A 23,671-nucleotide genomic window follows, 5' to 3' on the forward strand; every position below is an offset into this window, starting at 1 on the left:
CCATCTATTCACGAACACGCGAAACAAAATGCGTGCACCGCCGTAGATGAAACCTTTGATCTGTGACGTCGAATTTCACCAATCGGCGCTACTCGGTCTATAATTACTCTATTTGACCCGAGCCGTAGTAGCAATAGTAGTTGTGGCCGGAGTTTTCGCTTTCGTTATCGTTATTTTTTTAGCTTAAAAGGAACTCTATATTACCACAACCCACCCATAGGGGTAACTGGGCTCGGTTAGAGATTTAATTTTAATTAAAAAAATTTTCAGATCGCAGCCGGGAATCGAACCCGGGTCGCTCACGTAGTAGAAAGACATTCTACCACTGAGCCATAGAGACTTGATAGAAACCCCGATTTTTATCCTTAAGTTTTATCTCTAAAATTCCGGGGTGATGTGGGGTGGGGTACTTTTGAATTTGTATGCTTGGGGTTTTTAGCCACATCGTATCTTTGGGGTCGTATACTCCACCAGACTTCATTAATTAAAATGAAAGTGGCGAATTTAATTCTTAAATGAACTAGTATTTTTGGGGTCGGATACTTCTGAACTTGTTTCTTTGGGGTCGGACACTTCTGAGCTTGTTAGGGTAGGGCATCGAGGGGCCATTCACTCTGATTTTATGTACGGTAAATCGTTTAAGCATTGTAAAAGATATCGCTATTCACTCATTAGGGTAAGGTAGAGAGGGGTTATCCACTCATTAGGGTAGGGTATAGAGGGGCTATTCACTCGTACGATGTGGCTACTATTACGAGCCCTTAATCCGTCTTGTTTAGCCTTGTTTTCTTCGACTTCTTGGACTTCGATAAAAGTGTTAATAGTTTTAAATTCACTATTTAATAGCGTAATTGTTGAGCGGTTGTCTTCTTGTTTCAAATGAACCAATTTTATGCGTAGATCAAGTACCATCGACAACAGGTACAATTTTTCAGACTTGTATGCAGGAAAACGTGTTCTCAAAGCCGACAAGAAGCATTCTGGTCATACTCATGTCAAGTAATTGAGGCATCGCACTGAGATTCAATTCTTCCTTCTCAATAAAATTTCGAGCTCAACCAGGTAAATCGTTGGACATAATTCTGCTGTTGTTGTAGTTACAAACGGCTATAGCGCCTCAATTAGTCATTCAATTTTAACCTATTCTCAACTGTTAATACGCAGATTTGATTTTGATTAAGTAACGGCAAGAAGTGATATCTAGTTTATTAGGGAGAAGGTATAAGATGCCCAAGTTTTCGCGCGCCATAGTCCCAGTCCCCCTATCAAAATACAAGGGGGGGGGCGTAAAAGGAGGCCGGGCTATTTCGTCTCTCTTCAGTCCGAAAATACGTAATTTTTTGGTCGTCATTCGCGTCGCACTGACGTGAGTTTTCAAGAGCCAATGAGATGCTGGTTGTAATTTAAAGGCAGGGATTAACTCCGGACCTACGTTTGGACTGGAGATAAAGCTGGAAATGTGGTGAATTTATACTTCTCGCTAATAATCTAGATATCACTTGGTAACGGGTTGACGCAGCTCATTTAATCTGTGCAGCATGTAGTACTAATTTTTCACCGAGTTTTAATATTAAGTATTATTATCTCAGCTTTAGACAGAGGACTGTTGTTAATTTCAACTTTTTCTTGGTCCAATGTTCTACAAGCGTTCACGCTGTGCTTGAAATGATGAGATCGTAAAACAAAGTTTCTCATCGTATTTTAAAGAATAAAGGAAATTTAAATATCCCTGAACGCCCGCTCTTTTATCCTTGTCGTTTCACCTCACCATGTATCATATTATACTTAACAAAGATAGCTTTATCTAACTTGAAATGGGAAGTGTTTATCTCTTACTCTACTATATACTACTCTGTATATGGACACTTATTGAAGAATAGGGAACATTTTTCATTATCAGTTGATAAAATATTATCTCACATTACCTATTAGTTGGAACCTGTTATTAGATTTTATTTTTAAATTTGTATGTTTCGCTACAATCCTCACATGCATTCCTAAGCTGATTTATGAAAACGGAACTATTAAAACCAGTGAATATTATCTACTTCTAAAGATTCACTTGCTGATTTTTTAGCCATATCTTTCGCTATATTTTTATTGAAATATGTATCAAAATCAATAGCTGGGCTTTTATTGACTATATGTAAGATTTTCATGATGGGGCTTCAGAGGAATAACACATGATCCAAATGCAGAACGTATGTCTCATTCGAGAAAAATACGATAATGTGCGTAATTATCTATCAAACGTAAATTGTAAACAGCACTTCATGAATTTAAAGGATATTGCATTCAAGGAGTAATGAGGTAAGGTGGAGTGGTAATTATAATGGGCAATTTGTGGCACTGAAACTCTCCCAGTGTACCTGGTGCACGCCCCTATATCCATTGGTAGGCGATTGTTAAGTGCTGCAGCATAACTCCATTGTATTTGTATCAGAACTGCAAGACAGAAGGGGTGTCCTTTACGATTCCGTACTGTACGACCCTACCGAAATGCTGAGGATGCTGGAAGGACTTCGGTGCCGTAGAGGCAGCGTTATCCCCTTTTTTCTATCCCCTTTTCCTTCAAGTTATAATATGGGTAACAGTCTGAGTTTGGCTTTTCAGTATGTTGGCTAGCATTTTACATAGCGATTTTTATTTCTTGTCAAATGTTCAAAATTATCAAAAAGTGTATTGAGCTTCATAATCCATCTGATCCACCAGTGTTTGGTTTGACCCTGACCCCTGTTGGGCCAAGGATAAAGTGTCATTAAACGAATGAAGAGGTTAGAAAACCAAATGCTTGGCGTCATTAGCTAATAACTCAAGTATTTAGCTCTCACTACAAAATCGTTGTAACAAGTGACTTAGTCGACTCCATTTCCGAGAGTCATTTACGTTCATTATTAAATTCATAATCACAAGATTTTATTGTAACTCATTTTAAATATTAAAATTAATAATTAAAATACTGGTTATTGGTTACTTTTTCAGATTCGCCATATTATATAAATTTTCAATTCCATTGGTAGGCTGTTCCATAGTACTATTCCACGCGTTTCCACATCCAAATACTGAGCAAGGTTATTTTTGGCATGGCATGTAGCACAATTGTTCGTAATGATGTTTCTTTTGAATATATCTTCAATGTCGTTAGAGAGTATATTATTATATACTTTGCACATCAAGATTGCCAAATGCATAACGTGGCCCTGTTTAAAGGGACATTATCTACAGAAATGAAGTATTTTTTCCTTATGTTGAAATATGCGGTCTGCCATCTTTTACTGATTTTTTGAAAAGCTAATTATAATACATATAAATATAATCAGAAGTCCATTAAATTCACCTAGGAAGTAACCAAAAGCGGGGTTTGGGACTCCCCTCTCTTGTGTAGCAATACTGAAGAAGGGCGACACATTCGCCACCTCGCGATAATTTTTCTCAGATCTCCGGTTTAGGTGCGACTCGTACGCCAAAATTTGCCCTATTGGTGAGAAACAGCTATTGGCTGAAAATGAACACTGTATCTCTAAAGGGACCGGAAAACACCCCCTTCCACTGTAAAACCGAGCCCTCTTTAGCATAAATTGGAGAAGAGATGGGGGTGTGAATTTTGAAACAGTCAAGGTCATTCAGTTCTTACCCGAGGAGAGACGTACGCTATACCAGCTATTGTAATTGTTTACTTCCTAGGCTAATTTAATGGACTTCTGATATAATATAAGACAATAATTCAAGTACTGTAGCCAAATTATGCGTTACAGTTTTTGGTAATGCCACCTACCGGCCAATCAGCGCCCGTCATTTATAGTAGGCACTAGGCAATCCCCACTTCCTCACAATTTTTTCAGGCGAGTATCATTTGCGTCGTCTGCATTAGGTTCAGAAATCAATATTCTACTTTCTTGATCATTTAACGATTACTGAATTAGAAACTTTAAAAATTATCAGGCTTATGCATTTACGTTGTATTTTTAATTAAAATTGTTCTCGTAATCTTATTATATTAAAATCTGGCGTGTTCCATTTTGTTTTAAATCTTTGGAATGGATAGATCTGGGTTCTGTGTGACCTTTGTTCGTAGATAAGTGCGCTAAAATCGAGACCTATTGTAAGCCTAATAAATTGACCTGAAGGCTGTCTTCAGTTTGGTCTAGTGATTGATTTCATTAAAATGACCAGATATTATTGGAAAAAATCCTTACGTAATTGGGGAACATGACAAAAATGAAAGCCTTCTAGCGTTACCATCATCGTTTAAGATAACTTAATCTCCTGTAAGAGTACGTGTAACCACTAATTTAACATGTGCACTACAGAAGGATGACACTCTGTATCATCTTAATGCTTTAGTTATGTAACGTCATTCTTCCCAGGCTCACCCTTTTAGTTTGCTTTCCCGCTCATCAAACTACAAATGGGCATCGCACTGTAAGGTGAATTCTATAGTTGCTTGGTACTAAATCCCCAGCAATCATCCCACAAACCTCGTCTTGACGTGGGACAAAATTCACAAGCGCGTCTTGCCAAATATTTAAACGCTAATAGAGTAATGATGAGGGAACTATTTATCGTGTATGTGATTCAGTTTAGTAACCTTACTCTTAATGTTCCGAGGTTGGGAAGAGTGACGTTACACTTACCCCGCTTTGTGGTGAACACTTCTCTCGAAGAGAAGTATTATATACTTCTGGTTGTAGTTACCTTCCTGTAATGTTGTAGTTCACAATAAACAATAGTTCAATTCAATTCAATTTATATAATAATTAAGTGAAGAAAAAAACTTTTCCAACCATTAATTAAATGTGGTTTCACATTTAAAGAAATGTGACGTAGTTTTTGGACGGTCCCTAACAAGTGCGCTTGCATAATATTATTATTCTATATAACCCAGAGCGAAAGCTGTGGTTTTCAGAATGGAAACGGATACTTGATAAGAGACTCCAAATTTGGTGTAAATGATCCAACGGAAGCTTGATAACTAGCCTTCTAATTTGGTGTAGTAGATGAAACGGAAAGCCTTGCCCCTTAACTACAACTAAAATATCCTTTCCCTAACCGCTGAAATCGCTTCTAGGACGTGCAAAAAATTATTTGTCATTCTTAGAATTTTAAATAAAATTTTTTAGTTTAAAATAAAGGTTTATACAACTTTACCAGTCACTTGTTGAGTGAATGTCACAACCGAACAGGATTAAATTTTTGTGCTAATTTTACCGTTCTTGGTTTAAGTCCATCACGACTGAAAATGATTTTCGACATTGTTGCGCCGTTAAAATCGGCGTTAAAAATTCAAACAGCGGTTATTGACAACACGGTGTTTCGCTTGCATTACCGTCTGACGGCTTTTATATTGGTGGCCGCTGCTCTCTTAGTAACCGGTACCCAATATTTTGGCGATCCTATTGACTGTATGATTGATAAAAGTCCTGCCGAGAAAGTTATCGATACATTTTGTTGGACCCATTTTACGTACAGCGTCGTGGAAGCCTTCGATGAGAAGGTTGGAACCGATGTTTCCTATCCCGGAGTTAAAAACCAAATCAAAGATGGAAAGGAGTTGGACGTTGTTCACCATACCTACTATCAGTGGGTCTGGTTCATTCTGTTTTTTCAAGCTGGATTGTTCTACTTTCCTAGGTGAGTAATAAATGAAACGGTTTTTTATTAAAGGTTTCAATGGAAGGTGGGTCCCTTTAAGGGTTCTGAGGCAAGCATGCTATTATCGCGGTTCAGGGAAGCAATTTAGATTTATACAAGTGGTGACGGAGAGTGGATTTTGGGGTAAGTCATCACTTGCGGACACGGAATAGTCGGCACCTATAGGCTATACCCACCGCAACGTCCCTTATTCCCTCAAACTTAGTCACTCAGCACCATAAGTGTGAAGTAATTAAGATTAGACTATCGAAATTTTATCTTATCTCATAGGTAACTTTGTTGTAGAAGTTAGAATGAATAATAATAAATTTAAAGCAGAGAGAATTTATAAAGGGAGTGAAGCTCTTGCCCTTAACAGTGCTAAATACAATGTGGCTCAAACAAGTAGGCTGCGACGCTAAAACTGCCAGGTAAATTTCCGGTCACATGACTCTCCTTTAATTTTAAAGTTTGCCCTCAATCACTGTTGGTTGTACAATTACCCAATAAGGGTTCGCGATTTCGAGTGCGACTGGCACCATTTGGAGTTATTTTAAGTCAGACGTTTCCCTTTCCCTTAAAAGGTAGTGTCCATCTCCCCTAGACCCTCCCGCAACATTCTAGACCCACCCTAGAGGGATGGGCCACAAAAAATTACACCGGAAATAGACCTGGCCAGTTTTGTTGATCACGTGATTTTTGAGCTACATAATATTCCTCAGTTTCCAATCCCTATTATAAATTCTCTCTGATAACAGGGCGTGAGCTAGGCTTTTAGTGTTGATTTCTGGAGTGATATGATTTGGGTAACTGCGCGTAAGATTTTGTTAGAGTCGGCTGCCCCGAGAAATGAACTGAATCGAGGGAAACGGCCATCGGACCCTTTATTTACCCAGGAAAGAGATGTTAGTAAAAACAGGGATAGATTTAATTTTATTAGTAGGAATGAAGACCAGAGCTCTCTGGGCGCGCGTCAAAGTCCCAGACCCACTTCCACGGGACGGAGGGGTATGAAAGAAGAGGCGGGTCGTAGAGACAGAGGTAAAAAGGAATTATGTATTTTTCGCCGTCTCTGTCAGGAACGTCATCAAAACGTAGTTTAAGTGAGCCAATAAGATAATTTTAAGTTTTCGTTACGTGTTGGAGGGAGGGGCTTTTTACAGGGCTATGAGTTGGACTGAAGTAAATACTAACCGTTCTCCATTCCTACTTCTAAAATTAAATCTATCCCTGGTAAAACCTTGTTTGGTAGTGAGACATGTAAAATTTATCTGAAACTAAATAGCATCTGCTGAGCGAGCCAAAGGAAAACTTCCTCTTTAGAGTTGTCATTATTATTGTAGAAGATGAATTTATAGATAAGACCTCATAAACTAATTTAAAGTTTATTAATTACATAGATAACACGTATGAAATTCAATCTTAATTTGCCTAAAATAAATTCATTTCTTGACGTAGATATCTCTGGAAAGTATGGGAAGGTGGTCGAATCAAAGTTTTAACAGAAGGATTATCATTCTCAGCTGTAACAAAAGCCGACGACGCGGAGAAGAAGTTGCCAGTTATTGTCAACTACTTGACAAATCATAGCGCGCTTCATCGAATGTTCGCTATCAAATATATAATTTGCGAGGTCTCCAACTTTTTCAACGTCATATTGCAAATCTACTTAGTGGATGCCTTTCTCGGCGGTGAATTTCGTAAATTCGGAGCGCGTGTTCTTCAATTTGCGCTAATGGAAGATGATCCCCATAGATCTGATCCCATGATCAGAGTATTTCCCAGAATGACGAAATGCAGATTCTACCACGGTGGTGGAACTGGGGACGTACAGAAAACCGATGCTTTCTGCATTCTGCCTTTAAACATTATCAATGAAAAGGTTTTCGTCTTCGCCTGGTTCTGGTTCGTCGTTTTAGCTACTCTGACTGGCATAGCTCTACTGTACCGAATATTAACCATCATTAGCCCCACCATGAGGGCTTATTGTCTGAAAGCGCAATGCACCTTAGCCGATGACGAGTGCTTGGATACAATTACGCACAACATGCCCTTGGGTGATTGGTTTTTGTTATACCTCTTGACCAAGAACGTTCAGCCAATTTTCATGAAGGACATTCTTAAGCAACTGGAACACAAAGTGGAGAAGCAGCGACAAAACATGGTCACTTTTCCAGTGGAAAACCAGCCGAAATATGAATCGAAACACAATCTTATCGATGAGGAGATATCATACGTATAGGCATTTCATTGGAATGAAAATATGGGAAATATTATAACGACAAAAATCGCCTCATCTGGTCAGTTTTTGCAATAAATATACTCTTACATTAAATACCAGGAATCTCACGAACGAAAATAAAATATTTTATCCACTATACATTCTCATAAAGCACATGTAGTAATTTTTGAAAAAGTTTATCTTGTACAAAAAATTGATTATTACACATGTATTTTTACAAACTATTTTATATAAAATTATCAAAATGGTTATCTCAACTGTCTCATTTTGTTTTTTTGCTTCACAACTAAATCATGGATTAACTAACGCTATCCATGACTAAATGCATAAGATCTACACGCAAAACTCCAGTTGTCATAAACTCATGATAATTCCTATGCTATGTCATTAGCAAAATTTGTATATTGTTACGTGTCTAATATTAGAGACTAATATTGTCATACATATACCAGAAGGGGATAATAGATGAAGGGTGACACTCTGTATCCTCTTAATACTTTAGTTATGTAACATGATTCATCCCTGGCTCACCCTTTTTTGTATGCTTTCCTGGTCATCAAACTTCGGATGGACATCGCATCCTCGGATTAATTCAATAACTGTTGGGCATTAAATCCTAACCAGTCAACTCACAAACCTCGTCATGACGTAGGACACAAACGCGCCTTGGCAAATAGTTAAGCGCTAATAGAGTAATAATGAGGGAACTATTTATCGCGTACGTTCCCTCCACCCCGCGCATGCGTCGGGAGTTAAATATTCCATAGCAATGTGGTGGTATTATTAGAAAGGTTCGTATGTCCACTGTTAACAATCAGGCTAAAGAAGTTACTGACCAATATGGAGATTTTTAAAAAACTAAATTCTAAACCCGTAAATCGCAAAGCAATAAAGTTTAGCTTGATATATGTTTATAATGGAACATGCGATAATTGGACCCAAAGACCCTAGATTATGGTTCAACGTTACCAGTCTATCAAAGTCCGTTTTGATTGAAGTCATATCTAACGTCTTTGGATAGATACCTCAGATGTTGCGTCATGGTTTTCACTTGACCGAAAAAAACTACTTTGCAGCTGGACGTCAAACGTCAGATTCGTTTTTTACGTTGTCCCCTAGCGTTATAGCGTTTTCACTTAGCGTAATTCCCGCAAATAATGGAACCAAAGCTTACCAAATAAACTGAGCATTGCACCAATTCCGGCCCATCTATTGTCTTTCTTTTTTACTTCAGCATTGAACTTCGGCATTCCCAGGGATTTGACTCGATTAGGAACTAAATAAATAAAAACATGGCGGACCGGGGACGTCCTCTTCCGAACACGCGTGGTTGAAAATGACGCCACGACTCAAACTTATTGATGATTGGCTCGCGCAGAACGTTAACGTTGAACGTGGCCGAAAAAATAGAAAGCTAATATCGCCACACTCAACGTAATTTCTGCCCAGCGTAACTATGTTTCCTTTTTTCGGTTTTAGCTTGACGTAGGGCGAAAAGTCGTGATATAAGCCAAGCGAAAACCATGCTTTCAAGTGGTTCTTCGACTTATGGGAATGGTCTATTATTAGTAAGTAAGCAACAGTTCAGTCTTAAGAGTTGGACAGTTTCAGAAGCTAACTTTTTTTTTATAAAATGCTGTTTTAATTACTCTACAATACATAGTTGAGTTAAAAAATTACTAACCTATAAAGCTTTGAATTCAAGGTTTAAAGCTGTAATGCCGCCGGGAAAAGAAAAACACGTTTTAGCAGACGACTGTAATGACGTCAAGCCACCGGAAGTAGAAAGCTAGAAATTATTGGCACCCCAAAAAATCAACTGTTCCATTCCTTGATATGTAAATTTCTGTCTCTAATTGAAGTTGGAATTTCAGTTTTGAAAAAACGAAATCCTTTTTTAAACTAAAATGTTTTAAAGACATCCATTTGAAATACTCATTAGTAAATACAATAATTGAGCCACATTAGTAACCAAAATATCGTTGGCCATGTTTTGGGACTTAAGTTATAGTAACATTATTTCGGTAAGATCAGTTTGAACAGAATTGTTGTTAGGTAGACCTGAACCCAGAACAGTAATAAGCTTAACTTGCATAATTTGTGGTAACTTAATTTTTAACTCTATGCCTCTCACTAAAACCTCTACAACTCGCTGGTCCTTCCTGTAAATGACTGCCCTTCTCACACTTGGTCCCCCAACTTCATTAAAGACCCAGCTTCTCATTTCTGAAAGGAAAAGTGCAGGTAATATAACATTATATCTTCAAAGAAAGGCCTTTATCTAAATATAAATGGAAAAATACTAGAAAAAATAAATGAGCTCTTATTACAGAACATATAGCATTTAATTAGTCCTAAAAAACGAGGACTACTGTGCCGCCATTGGTTTAGTTGCGTCTGCTAGCTTAAAACTACCTTACCCTTACCTCTCTCAGCCTGTGACAATTGAACCAATCCCGTAGAAGCAAGAGGTTCTGGCTAGCAGACGTGTATGTTGCCCACACACGTCACATTGCCGACTTTGTGGCTTGCTATTCATACAATAAATAAGTTATCTTCGAACGTTTAATAAACTTCTGTAATGAACGAAATATCAAGCCGCTTTTCTTTACATCGAAAAAGCTTATTCTTAAAAGAATATATTTTATTTAAATCAATCACTTGTGACTTAGATGCATCATTTAAATTAGAACTTCAAAATTATTGCTTTAGAGTTTAGACTTAAACTTGATTTGGTAGCTTTACTACTTTTAAACTATGTGTAACGCGGTGTTGTATATTTGAATACACGTTTTGATTTCGCATTTAAACCGAAGACCCAGAACGTTCACTTAATGGAGTTGAGCGACGACTCGACTCTGTGGAATTGGCGGCTTTAAATTTTTTGTCCAGTTCAGTCATTAGTTCTTTGAAGTGGATACCATCAACATTGTTGCCAACTTGATACAATACAAACCAATCACCAAAAGAGAGTTGGGACAAAACATCTTGTACCACATCATCAGGGATCAAATAATTGTAGGTTTTCGTTAACAATAATCTGAGACTGAAAGAGGAGTAAACCAGGATTCGGTACACTATCGCAATTCCGGAAAGGATCGCCAATAATATCAACCAGACCCAAAGGACAGCGAAAGCCTTCTCGTTAACGATGTTCAATGGCAAGGCGCACATGACGTCGTACTTTTGTACGCTACCAGATGGTCCCACTCGGTGAAAGACGCATTTCGTCATTCTTGGAAAAACCCTAATCATGGGATTTTCCGTCGCTCCACTGTCGTTTCTAATGTAGTCGAATACACGTGGACCATAGGTGAAAAATTCACCACCAAGAAATCGATTCAAGAGGCATATTTGAATAATAACGTTGGCGAAATTAAAAAATTCGCACAGTAGAAACTTTATAGCGTATCCTGAATGGCCGTCCTTGTGTGAGGCAAAGTAATTTACGACTCTTTCTTCTTGTATTTTTTTCTTATCGTCATCTAAGACTCCTTTGTACAATTCGTCAACGATAGTCTTAATCTTCTGACCTTCAAATATCTTCCATATCAACCTCGGCACGTATGACAAAACGCCCAAAAGTGCCAATACAATCCAAACCCATTGGTAATAAGCGTGTTCGATTACGTCATCACCTTCGACGTACTTGTGAATGCCAGGATGGGGAACCTCTTCGCCAACTTTGTGAGTCAAGTATTTGGGCAAGGTGAATGTTCCTTCTACCCAACAGAAATTATTCAATATCTGCATATTCTTCCCATCTTCTGGGTTTCCGATATCATCATTGTTCATGCAGAGTATTGGCGCGCCGAAGAACTGGTAGCCACTTACTGCAATGCTGAAGGCAAAGAAAAGTACCGGTGACGCCTTGTAGTTCAGTTGAAAAATACGATTGTCTGTGGTGATTTGCGATACTTTTATTAAAGGTTTAAGTTGATTGGTAAACAAAACCGTAGCCATTCTTGGTTTTTGTTACTTCAAACCTGGACCTGAAAAAAACGGGTTCGGATAAATTTTGTTTATAAAACGCTATTTGATAAAATTGACCCTGAATGACAAAAACGTGCTAACTGAGTCAAAACAAAAGTTAATCGGAGCCTCCTAGATGATCTAGGCCCGTGCGTGTTGATTTTTATGTGGGAAAATATCCAGTTTCAAAGAGGAACTATTTTCACCCAATAATGGCGCTTTTATTACAGTTGCCAAGGGGTTCTTCCATAAATTGTCGTTGATATTTTAGGGGCCAATTATAAAAAATTTATGAAAGAGAAAAGTTTCACCCTTAAATTAGCTTAATTGTTTTAGAGGCTATTTACTTTTAATTTAATCTTTTGGTTAGATTGTGTGGACAACAAAATTAATTATGAGATTTTAACATTGTTGTTTTTTTAGTAAAACAAAACTTCTTGAAGTTCATAGTTTTATTATACCATAAAAGCATGAGTGAATCATATACTAGCTCCCTATAAGTTACTCAGTCACACTGGCCTAATGTATCCAGCATTTTCTTCCGAATAGTAGTCGAGAGGAGGGGAGGCGGGTGAAAGTGATAGTAGACGGCGCCCTCTCTTAGGGCTTTGAAATTAATATATCGAGAACTTGAAAGTGACGATAGTTCCAAATGGTATTAACGGTTTTGGAGGTTTGACTTCTTTGCGTCACATTCATTCTTTTGCTTATTGAAAAATAATTTTGGTTTCACAACAGGCTTCGTTAAAAATGGGTTGGGCCTTTCATTAAGTTTTTCTATTAGTTCTTTAGACGCATTATTAAAAAGTTTAGTAAGGTTTTCGAGATGACTATTAAGTTGTTGTTTAGCTCTAATTTTTTGATAAAGTTTGGTTCTCTCACCATAAATAGTTCCTGCCTCTGAATGTTGCCTACGGAATAAAATTTTTTATTCCGTAGGCAACGCTCTGAAGTCTGAATTTAAATGAGTTTCTATCATTTGGGCTTTGTCAAAAAATATCCAAAATTCTGCCATTTTAATGCGAAAAAAATAAAACTTCCTATTGCGCCAACCCTAACCCATTAAAATAATTTCAAAGATAAAATACGACTCTGAACCGTCCGCAAACAATCACAACATTTCTGAAGCGTCGTCTGCTTATACTAACTACCTTTCAGTTCAAAGTTTCATTGGTTGATCTCCTTTTCTGGTTTTTTACCGGAAATACGTAAGCGCCGGGAGAAGTGTTATTTTCTCTCACTGTAGGTCGCATATAGGTATCACTTTTTTGGCGGGAAGGAAACGCTGGATACATTAGGCCAGTGTGGCTGAGTAACTTATAGGGAGCTAGTATATGATTCACTCATGATAAAAGTAATTTTTTACTCCTTCGTATCGTAACCTTTCTTTTTTTAACCTTAGCTTTTATATCATTTATTTCTTTGGCATGATTGTTTAATAAAGGTCTTCGGAAATTTTCTGAAACATTTTCTTACTATCCGCGACCTCGGCTTCACCACTCTACGTCTATGCCTTGACCTAATATTGTAGCAGTCGACGGGATCACGAGGCTGAACTTATTTTCATTTTGCTATACTAAAAGCGCCCCCAAGCGAGAAAACACGGCAAAGTAAATTAGTTAAAAAAATATTCTAGCTTCGCGATAGGCACAGGCCTAGATCATCTCGGAGGCTCCGAGTTAATAATGTTGTTACCTATATTACAGTTAGAACAGTTTTATCTCTGTAAGTTTTGAGATAGTGTGTAAGTCAAAGTTCCTCCTCTCCCCCCCCACAAAGACATACCATACTCGCCTCTATCGAAGACACATCCAAAACTGAGCGATAACCCGTCTCATGTAGAAAGGTTATAAACTACTTACTCATATATAACCACGTGCAAGCAAGCTTTACGCAGAATTCTTTCATAGACCATTCCCGTAATGTCATAGGAAGTGTAAAAAGCACAGGGGCGGCGCCGCCATTTTAGGCTAGTTCCCTCACGCTAGAAAGCACGGCAAGTAGTAGTATTACTGGACCAGCCTCCCGCGTGTAGCGAACGCGAGCTCCATCTGGCGTCCGCGTTGCCTCGAGGGAACTCTCCTAATATGGTGGCCCTTCCCCTGTGCGTTTGTTTCTCGGCAAATATTACATGGTCTATTTTTACGAGACTAAAGAAGCAAGGGGTCTCACATTTACATTGAAATCCCGTACGCTTCTTGACAAATAGCATTAGACTCAATCCAAAATCGAAGATTAAATTCTTTGATGCAATCACGAAATCTCTGACCAAATCCAAAATTATTTAATCTAAACCTCATACTTTTGGAAATAACGAATCTCTATTATTTATCAGTTTGATGAAGATCAGGGTGCCCAGAATTCGTCCGATTTTTCCAAATAAAATCGTTAAACAATATCTCAATTAATTCCACCAAAAGTTACTTATTTTTTCCAATGGTCGGGAAAGGACAACGATTAATTTTTTCATTATAACCGCTTTTTCATTCGGAAAAGTACGACAAATTCTTATGTTCACGCCTTCGATCAGGTGCGCTTGCACAAAACTATGATCACTTTCAGTTTTTGGTTGTTTTCTAACGGTTCATGAATAGATATATATGTTCACCCATTTACTTAATTATAAAAACACAGGCTTCTCTTAATTTCAAACGAAATGCTGTATATAAAGTAAAAATATTGCCATACCTGTTGTTTCAGAGATCGGAAGCCCTCTGGTGATAATACTTCGGTCAGGATATTTCGAAAAACCAATCTTATCTCAAAGGACCGTAAACCAATAAAAACTCGGTCTCATATCAATGAAATTTCTAGTAGGCTACCTATATTCTAAATCAACTTATATAGTTAAGTTTTGTAAAAATATACATTTTTTAAACATGTATATGGATTCAGAATCTTAGTTTAATAGATAATTGTTAAAGGTTTTCTGCCATATTATCCATTCCTCCAAAACTGAATTTAAGTGGTCATTTTCATTTTAAGATTGCTACTATAAAAAGCTATTGATTCTATCAACTCTTATGCAAAACAAAAATAATAACAAGTTGGGAAAACAAATAAACCTCTCCGAGTCGAGACGCAATTAATAGGTTTTCTTAAATAATTAAATCAATATAATTGATATTAATTGTTTAATTAATTTATCATTTTTAACGTAGCTATTGTTGACGTTTGATTTCAAGCGTATGCCTCTTTAACAATTTTTGGAATTTAGGGTAAATAAGGCGATTGATTTACAATAAATGATAAGAAAACCCGCAATTGCGTGAACATTTTGTGGAAGCCCTGCCATGGGGAGACTAGACGTTTCCCGTAACCCTAGCCGATAGCTACGCACTTCTCAATCCTAACGATGGGAGTAGAAGCCAAAAATATCTTTCTGCGAACACGTTTGCTCCGATTTGCCGACTGAGAACGCGATGACAGACACACACACTGACACGTCCAGTATAATACCTCTTCGTCATCGTCACTCGGAGAGATAAAAAGATGGGCTTATAAGGAAAAGTTGAGTGAATAGCCCCAGTTACTCTCTCTTTAACAATGCTAAAATGATTAATTGAAGCGGTGACGTAACACTTAATAGCCCAAACCGGAAGTTTGAGTGTAAAGCCCTAGATGCGCTACCTTTATCAGTGCTAAAATGATTACCGGTAACCCGTAATAAACGTATTGAAAATTTGAGTGTATAGTGCTTCAGTGCGCTACCTTTAACAGTGCTAAAGTTATTACCCGTAGCATGCACCCACGTAACCATTAATAGCCAAAACCAGAGATAGATTTAATTTTAGAAGTAGGAATGTAGAACGGTTAGTATTTATTTCAGTCCGACACATAGCCCAGTATTGAGCCCCTCCCTCCAACACGTAACAAAAAGTTTAAATTATCTTATTGGCTCACTTAAACTGCGTTTTGATTCCTTTTCACCTCTGTCGCTATGACTAGCCTCTTCTTTCATACCCCTCCGTCCCATGGAAGGGCGTCCGGGACTTTGACGCGTGCCCACATTACTCTGTTCTCCATTCCTACTTCCGCTACATCTAAAATTAAATCTACCCCTGCCCAAACAGAAAGTTTGGGTGAAAAGCCTCTCAATCTTCAACCGGAGCCTCCGTTTCAACAGTGCAATAATTATAACCCGCAACAGCCACGTAACTGTTAATAGGAGTGCAGAAAATGATAGTGAATAGCCCCTTGACGAGCTACCTTTAACAGTGCAAAACCGATTTCCCGTAATCCATACGATCGGTCAAAAACACAAACGCAATTAACCCCCACATCCACTATACTTCCATTGTATGACAAACTAATGGCCCCATCGTAGATATTCAGTATACGATGCACGGCTAAAAACTGAATTATAATTGGCCTAAAATAACTATACTAGTAAATAAGTATGTCATAATGGGGATTGGATTACGATTTTTATCATTTGTTTTTCATATTTTGATAATTTCAAAACTTGACCCTGATTTGATCATAATTTATTAAATACAAGTGTTGAGAAATAATTTTGTTCGTGTTTAAATTTGTAAGATATTCATGTACGATTCTATTCATAAGTGTTTTTAACTTGGGCCTTAAGTTAGCCTACAGAAAAATATCTTGTTTTCAATTTTACCTTCTTAAGGGAAGGGGTTTACCCCGTTTTTTAAAGCTAAGAAGCGAGGACGTTGGGCTACGTCACCGAAAAGTCCGGCTTCGCTCCTCTCCATTTCGTACTGCTGGTGGTCAGAGTGGAATATTTTGATATTTTTGTGTAAAAGGGCCATAAAAAACTTTATTAGTTTGGCCTTTTTTCTCCTTTTTGCGACCTGGAAAGCGGACCCCAGAACTTTCTCTCCTTACCAGGATACCCCCCTTTAGAGAAAGTTTTAAGTTACAGCCAAAAGCCACAAACACTCTGGACCACTTCGAGTAGATAAGTTTTGTTTCGTTTTATTTAATAATATTATTAGTCACAATTAAACTTAAACCAATTTTTCTTTTTCATATTTAATTTAGTCTATCACTCTCTATCTAGAGTTTCATTTAAAGGGAGGGTGAAGAAGAAAATCAAGTGATTTTTATCGACTCTTCCACTATTTATAAGACCAATCTGCATAGTGAAACATTCAGAAAATACCTCCGAATGATTTTAAAATTAAAATTAGGTTCACATTTTAAGGATAACTTGAAATAAGGACCTCTGACTAATCGCGTAACGCCCTGCCTTCCTGTTAAGAAAATTCCAGTTTCACTCTCTTCATCTCGCGCCACGATTATCATATCGCGCGCATATTTTAACAAATCTCGCGATAAATTTCATTTGTCATGGAACGTGCCACCAAGGAGTAGTATATCGGGCCCACACCACACCATCAAATTATCCATAGAATTTTAATCTAGTTTGAATATTAAAATCATTCGGAGATATTTCCTGGATGTTTCACTACGCAGACTGGTCGTATAAAATTTATTATAATCGATAAAAAAATCACTTGATTTTCCAGTTCACCCTCCCTTTAAGAGCTTTCACACGTAGGTTCAATCAGAGAGAATTTATAATAGGGAGTGGAAGCTCTTGCCCTTGACAGTGCTAAATACGATGTAGCTCAAAAAAGTAGGCTGCAATGCTAAAACTGGCCAGATAAATTTCCGGTCACATTGTAAAGTTTGCCCTCAATCACTGTTGGTTGTACAATTACCCAATAAGGGTTCGCGATTTCGAGTGCGACTGGCGTCATTTGGAGTTATTTTAAGTGAGACGTTTCCCTTTCCCTAAAAAGGTAGTGTCCATCTCCTATAGAACCTCCCGCAACATTCTAGACCCACCCTAGAGAGAGGGGCCACAAAAATAGTACCGGAAATGGACCTGGCCAGTTTTTTTGATCACGTGATTTTTGAGCTACATAATATTCCTCAGTTTCTACTCCCTATTATAAATTCTCTCTGGTTCAATTCGAACTTGGTTGGCATTCTTATATAGCTCTCCCAAATAAGCCCAGAATTAATAACTCCCATCACTGAACATTACGTCACAACAAGTGGCATTACTTTGTGAACTACCTCGACCAAACTATTACCCTAAATGAAAGAATATAGTAAAACACTAAAATAAGTATCCTCAAGCAACGCTTATATATATTATATATATTATTTTTACTATTGATAAAACAAATCGTTTGCGAAGACTAAGGCGCCATCTATGAGTTTTCATTGAAACAAAAATTGAATGACTTTGGCTAAACTAAAGGTATACTGTTATGACTACTAATTTAAAAGGCGAGTTTAATTTAAAATATACTTTTTAAATACAATTTAATTATTCTCTTTAAAATATGCCGGTTAAAAATTTAACCAAGATACAAAATTTTGAATTAAAAAAAGGTCGATTCGCCCAAAAATCGATTACAATGTTCAAAATTTTATTTTGGTATATCTAATGGAAAATTTTGAAATTACAGTAAAATTATTATTGTACTTATAGACATGTTTAAGGGCGTGTTTTCTATTGGACTCGTGTTTATTTGATCTCTAATCTCTTGTGAACTTTGTCTTTCAATTAGTCTCGGGACAGTTTCGTCTCCAAACCGTTTTATCTTGCGAGCTAGAAAAGATAAGCTACGTGTGCTTTTGTGGCCCCAAATAGATGAAGAATTTTTTAAGAAAATTTTCGCTATCAATTCCGAGTTCGTTTAAGGATATATATCATTGGTACAGTTATTGATTCTTGAAGTTCACACGAAATTTGTGGTGTCACTCATATCTAGCGATTTTTATGTTTATGTTCAATCCAAAAATTAATTTAATTCAAAAATCTGCACATGTGCTATTGATAATAACAACACAATCATAAATTTTCACCTAAATGTTTATCTCGTTAATACAGCCAAATTAATCTCATATCTAATTTAAAAACATTATATAGAAATTTCATTTCTAAAGGCTAAGCAACAATTAGTGCAAGCATTCCACTTGGAGGACAGACGATTGTTGTATCTCGCATCTCACGTTCGGATGTAATCACACCTTGGACGAATGTTAAGGGCTCGGACACGATTCCTTTCGAGTTTCGACGGTATACAGTGTAATCAAATCCGAAACTCGATTTAGTTTACATATTTGGAACTAATTCCAATCCTAGAGACTCTTCGTACTCTTGTAATCGTAAGAGTAAGTGTGTCTTTAATTTTAGATTGCAAAGTAACTTCACTCGAAAGTGAGGTTTTCAAAAATTGCCTATAGGCTCATTATATTGCTCCTCCCCACGGTAATCTTTAGTAAAAGGCGAAAGATTAAGGCGATTGAGGAGAAGCCAGAGCATACCGCTAGAGGGGCTTGCCTCGCAACTTAAAGGCTATTCATTCTCGCATATATCAGCAACAAACCAAAACTATTTCAAAGATCTTAACATAATACCTTCATTTCAAATAAATAATTTGTCACAGAAATACAAACTAAAATGGATGTTTCTTATTGTCCATATTTAAATTTATTTAATTTAATATTAACGTGGCAAATTCGAAAATAAGTATAAACTGTAGCGAAGTCAAGCTATTAGTTTGTTCAGTGATAATGTTTAATACAGATAAGCGGAGGAAAGGGAAAGACACGCAGTAGTTCATTGGAAATTTTTAGAACCGTTTATCAAGCGTTTGGCGGCGCGTTTTTATCTCGTTTGACTTAGCGTTATTACCACATTTAGTGGAACAAGTACTGATATATTCCTTGTAAGGTCTCTAGCGGCATCTGTTTCGAAAAATGGAAGTTTTCAAGAGAAAATTAGGTAAGCAATGAGACAATTAATATTATAAATATTATTTATATTATCTTGGATATTAAATAAAATTAATTGTATGCTAATTTTAATTATATAACGTGTTTGATAAATTTGATAAATTATTACCTAGATGGCACAGAGCATAAAATCGTTGCTTAAAAGCGGTCTCCGTTAACACTTTCCCATATAAAGAGACAAATTTAATTGTATATCCAATTTATATGTGGTACAATTATAAGCATTAGTTAATGGAAGTGGGTTTCCGCCAATCTAGTTATTTATTGGTCTAAACTTACGTAGAAACGGTAGAAATGACCACTTCTGAGGCAGAGCCAATAAGTATCGTAATATGGTTTTAAAATCCCAATCAATAGCATTGTGACAAACCTTGATAAGTGACATACTGAGACAGTTTTTATAATATATTTATAAAATTAACTTATGAAATTAAACTTTAAAGGCCTGGTGGAAATAATTGCAAAGAAATAAAGCTTAACGATTTTTAAAATAACTGTCGAAATTTAAATCAGAATAATAATTGTTTTAATCCTTGAAATAAAAATAAAATAACCCTGGCTGGGTTCAATTTGAATTGGAAAGTTTAAACTTACACACAAAAACGTCCGGCGCGAAATGTAGCATCGTACAGGTACTGGCGCGTTGATTTCTTTTAAGTCCGGAGACTTCACGAAAAAAGGCGACGTTGCCGCCAAGGGTCCACGCCCTACGGCGTAGAGGCCAAGGGCAGCGACAAAGGTCCAACGAAGCAGGTGCAGGGTGAGCTTGAAGTGAGAGCCAGAGAGAGAGAGAGAGTTAGACAAAGGTCGGGATCATTAGAAATCCTTTTAATTTTGCCTAGGATTTCTAGGCTATTTTTATTCTCTTGGGAAAGACTTTACCTTTTTAAAACGTACCAACTGAAAAATACGTTTGGGTTAACTTTTGGTTAATTATTTAAAAAAAAAAATTCTAATTATTTTTCTCCATTCGGGAGAGGGTTGAGAAAGACTCGAGAGCCGACCAAAGAAGATACACGCCCCAGGAATGGAAAGTGTAGCTTCCTCTAGTGTAAATTTTTGTCTGGAACCTCCTAGTACGCTCCAAAGGCAGGCTCGGTTGACCGAGGTATTTCCGGCTACATTGAAATTGCATAGACCGGAAGTTCCTTGGTCAACCCAACCCCCAGACATACCTTCCATTCCTGGAGCGTATATTTTCTATCCTTTTTCACTAACTCCTAAAAGCATTCTGATTTATTTTTGAAAACCAGTTACAATCTTGGTCCGACTGGGACCGTACAAAAGGGGTTTTCCCCCTATTTTTTCATAGCTAGACAGCGTGGCCCTGGGGTTTACAAAGTAACCACCTTTTTTCCGTGACATCAAAGATGTTTTTTTATACGTACGCCACGTGGTTTATCCCTGGACCCAAACTATCTCCCTTAACAAAAGTGTTTATAAAGTTTACAAAAAAAAAAAAAAAAAATAGATACGGTATTATGAAGAAATGTGTTCTAGTAGTCATATTTCTTACAGGTGTTGTTGAAATTTAAATGTTAAGCATTTTGAATTAGTGGAGTTTGATAAATAAGAAAAATATAAAGAAATATTTTAAAGGTACCCCTTTTATGGCATGAGCTTGTTTTTATTTCGCGCGGAAACACGTGGCCCACTCGTGGGTTCATCTTCACGAAGTTCACGTTCCTATAGGTCTTCGGGTTTTAATTGACGTCAGAGTTTTAAACTTTGAATAGCGAAAACACTTCGTGGTAAAATAGGTAAAACAATAAAGGGCGAGTGCCAGTTTAAAGGGATAGTGTCATAAAATACTGCTACAATACGTTTCTTATGCTTTGAAAAATACTTATTTTTAATTGTACGAAAAATAAACCCATTCTTAAAATTAAAAATAAGGTCAAAGGTGAAATTATATAACTATAAATAACCATGACAATAAACACGAGTAGAAATTCTATGCTCAAAATAAATAACATTTTTGTTAAGATCAGACCTTCGCGGGTCGACTTTAGAAATCCCAAATTTAGCAGGTTATTGCTGCCTTTTGAATAACACCTTTCCCCAGTAGTCTCTAATCTGTCATATAAAATTTGTACACCCTTGCTGAAGACGTCCCAAAACTAGCGAAAAATACATTGTGCCACTCACAGCTTTAATAGCACGCCCTCCTCTAAAATGGGGATATAAAGGTTATTAAGGAGGTGCGAGTAAAGTATGCAAACGTCATACCCTTCTATCTCTTAGCTCAGTATCATCCCCCCACTGGACGCGTGCAGTATCCCCTCTTACAAGAGGGTGCCCAAGTGGAGGGATACACAGTCTACGCCCCTCTCTCTACCCCCAGTCTATTCCAAAATTCACTGACGTCCCGAAAGTTTACATGAAACCGCAATGACAGGAGCGCTTTCGTTTTGGGGAGAGCTAAGATATGTGTGATCATTTACACCGCCATATTGGTGGGTTCATTGCATAAGGTTACAAGCTGAAACCCACCAATATGGCTGCCAAAACCGTGGTAGGACTTAGGAGGGTGTGACGTACTACGCAGCCAACTGAAATCTCTCTATTCTCTTTCCCTGTATGAGTTGGAAACGGATCTTTTCTTAACAAGTCTTACGCCACACTTGTTCGTAACTAGAAATTTAGTGTTCGTGGGGGAGGGATAATTTCGCACTAAATTTTCGCCGTCTGAAAAAAAAACGTTTCTAAGATATTATTTAAATTCACTAAACCAATAGTTGGTTCGAAGATGAAAGACTGAGTTTTAACAACTGAACTAAAAATCCAGAGTTCGATAACAAAAAACTACTAAATTTATTTCCTTTGAATGCTAGAGTAGCAAGGTCTTTCCAATGCAAGTAAAGTGACAACAAAAAAGGTTTAAGATTGTAGTCTCTCTGGACCCAGCGGAGCCTCTTGGTTATTTTGCAATGAATTTATCTCTCCTGGGGTTACGGTTATTTTCCCTTCTGCAGGTGAGGTCCGGTGAACTCGAAAACACGTGCACTTATTTTTAGCGCCGGAAAAACCAACTTATTGAATCTAGAGTGTCGCGTATCTAATCGAAAGTGTTTTTATTGTGGGGCTCAGCGAGGATAGAAACTTAAAAGAGACACTATTTACAAAGTAAAGCAAAATATTCAAAATTATAAAAGTTTCCAGAACATCATTACAATAATGGGTGATAAATTTTTTTGAAGGCGATTAATAATTTTTACAAAACAATGGGAGTAAGAATTCCTTATTCCTATTCAACAGCGTTGTTTTAAAGGCCATATTTTACTTCACTCAGGGAGCACAGCGGTCCTGTAATTCCTATATAATCCTACATTTTTGAACCTGTCCTATATTTTCCTCTAACTTCATGAAAGGTCCTATAATATCCTATATATTTGACTTAGTCGAATTTCTCGTATAGTTTAGCATCAAATATATCAAAATTTAGCTCTTTTATGGAGATCATATTTGACTAGACACTGGAATTGTGAAGCTCGTTTCGCTGGCTGAGAATTTTTATATATTGCATTTTAATTAAGTTCCTCTTTTCAAAGTAAAATCCAATTTACTCTTTGAGATTTTTCTATATTGTTTAAGTCAATATAGTATTATATACGACCATTTTTTGTCCTATATTTTTGTATAAAAACACATTTTTTTCTTCTATAATTCCATAAAAAAACGAAAAACCCATTTTTCCTACAAGGAATTTAAATTTTTCACTGGGCTCCCTACTTCACCAGAAGTGGATCATATTACAGATATGATCCACTTATGACTTCACTCAATCCAATTTCATGACAGCATTCTTTAGAATCATCAAAATACATGTATATTCGTATTTTTTCTCTGTGCAAATCTAAAAAAATCGAGCATATTTTTGATTTTTAGCCACATCGTATATATACGATGAGGCTATTAGTTTGTCCCGCGAGCCTGTGGGTGTGGGTGTGGTTGTGGGTGTGGGTGTGGTGGTCGTAGTAGTTTTTCGCGATTTGGAATGTGGTCAGAGTTACCCAAAGAAAAAGTTAGTCAGAGCTAACCGAA

General features: G+C 37.1%; 2 protein-coding genes, 1 long non-coding RNA gene and 1 other non-coding gene across 6 annotated transcripts; 1 reads left to right on the forward strand and 3 right to left on the reverse strand.

Moving 5' to 3' along the window:
• Positions 1–5,024: 5,024 nt before the first annotated feature.
• On the forward strand, positions 5,025–8,084 carry LOC149678978 (innexin inx2-like). The gene is made up of 2 exons (XM_089837217.1): positions 5,025–5,631; positions 7,090–8,084. The coding sequence occupies exons 1-2, from the start codon at positions 5,240–5,242 to the stop codon at positions 7,871–7,873; spliced, it is 1,176 nt and encodes a 391-aa protein (XP_089693343.1). The 5' UTR covers positions 5,025–5,239; the 3' UTR covers positions 7,874–8,084.
• A 2,417-nt stretch (positions 8,085–10,501) lies between these two features.
• LOC149678979 (innexin inx2-like) lies at positions 10,502–14,383 on the reverse strand. The gene is made up of 2 exons (XM_089836816.1): positions 13,708–14,383; positions 10,502–11,865 (listed from the first exon to the last, which is right to left on the reverse strand). The coding sequence occupies exon 2, from the start codon at positions 11,834–11,836 to the stop codon at positions 10,679–10,681; it is 1,158 nt and encodes a 385-aa protein (XP_089692942.1). The 5' UTR covers positions 11,837–11,865; positions 13,708–14,383; the 3' UTR covers positions 10,502–10,678.
• A 3,736-nt stretch (positions 14,384–18,119) lies between these two features.
• LOC149678980 (uncharacterized) lies at positions 18,120–20,845 on the reverse strand. 3 transcript variants are annotated; one of them, XR_016366181.1, is made up of 4 exons: positions 20,525–20,845; positions 19,907–20,392; positions 19,737–19,787; positions 18,120–19,579 (listed from the first exon to the last, which is right to left on the reverse strand). It is a non-coding gene; the product is annotated as an uncharacterized LOC149678980 (long non-coding RNA). The 3 variants fall into 3 exon arrangements; XR_016366179.1 differs by having other exon boundaries at positions 19,737–20,392; XR_016366180.1 differs by having other exon boundaries at positions 19,737–20,392; positions 20,510–20,845.
• LOC149678981 (U5 spliceosomal RNA) lies at positions 19,036–19,154 on the reverse strand. The gene has a single exon (XR_016366350.1). It is a non-coding gene; the product is annotated as a U5 spliceosomal RNA (small nuclear RNA).
• Positions 20,846–23,671: the final 2,826 nt, after the last annotated feature.

The sequence above is a fragment of the Phalangium opilio genome, unplaced genomic scaffold (assembly GCF_054372755.1).
Source record: "Phalangium opilio isolate 3A_F unplaced genomic scaffold, DU_Popi_V2 ptg000042l_1, whole genome shotgun sequence".
Classification (NCBI taxonomy): Eukaryota; Metazoa; Arthropoda; class Arachnida; order Opiliones; family Phalangiidae; genus Phalangium; species Phalangium opilio.

Bases quoted from the DNA above. Each gene is read 5' to 3' on its own strand.
- LOC149678978 (XM_089837217.1), top strand. From the start codon at position 5,240: ATGATTTTCGACATTGTTGCGCCGTTAAAATCGGCGTTAAAAATTCAA. The intron at 5,632-7,089 runs GTGAGTAATAAA...TTCTTGACGTAG, and splicing joins GGATTGTTCTACTTTCCTAG to ATATCTCTGGAAAGTATGGG.
- LOC149678979 (XM_089836816.1), bottom strand. From the start codon at position 11,836: ATGGCTACGGTTTTGTTTACCAATCAACTTAAACCTTTAATAAAAGTA.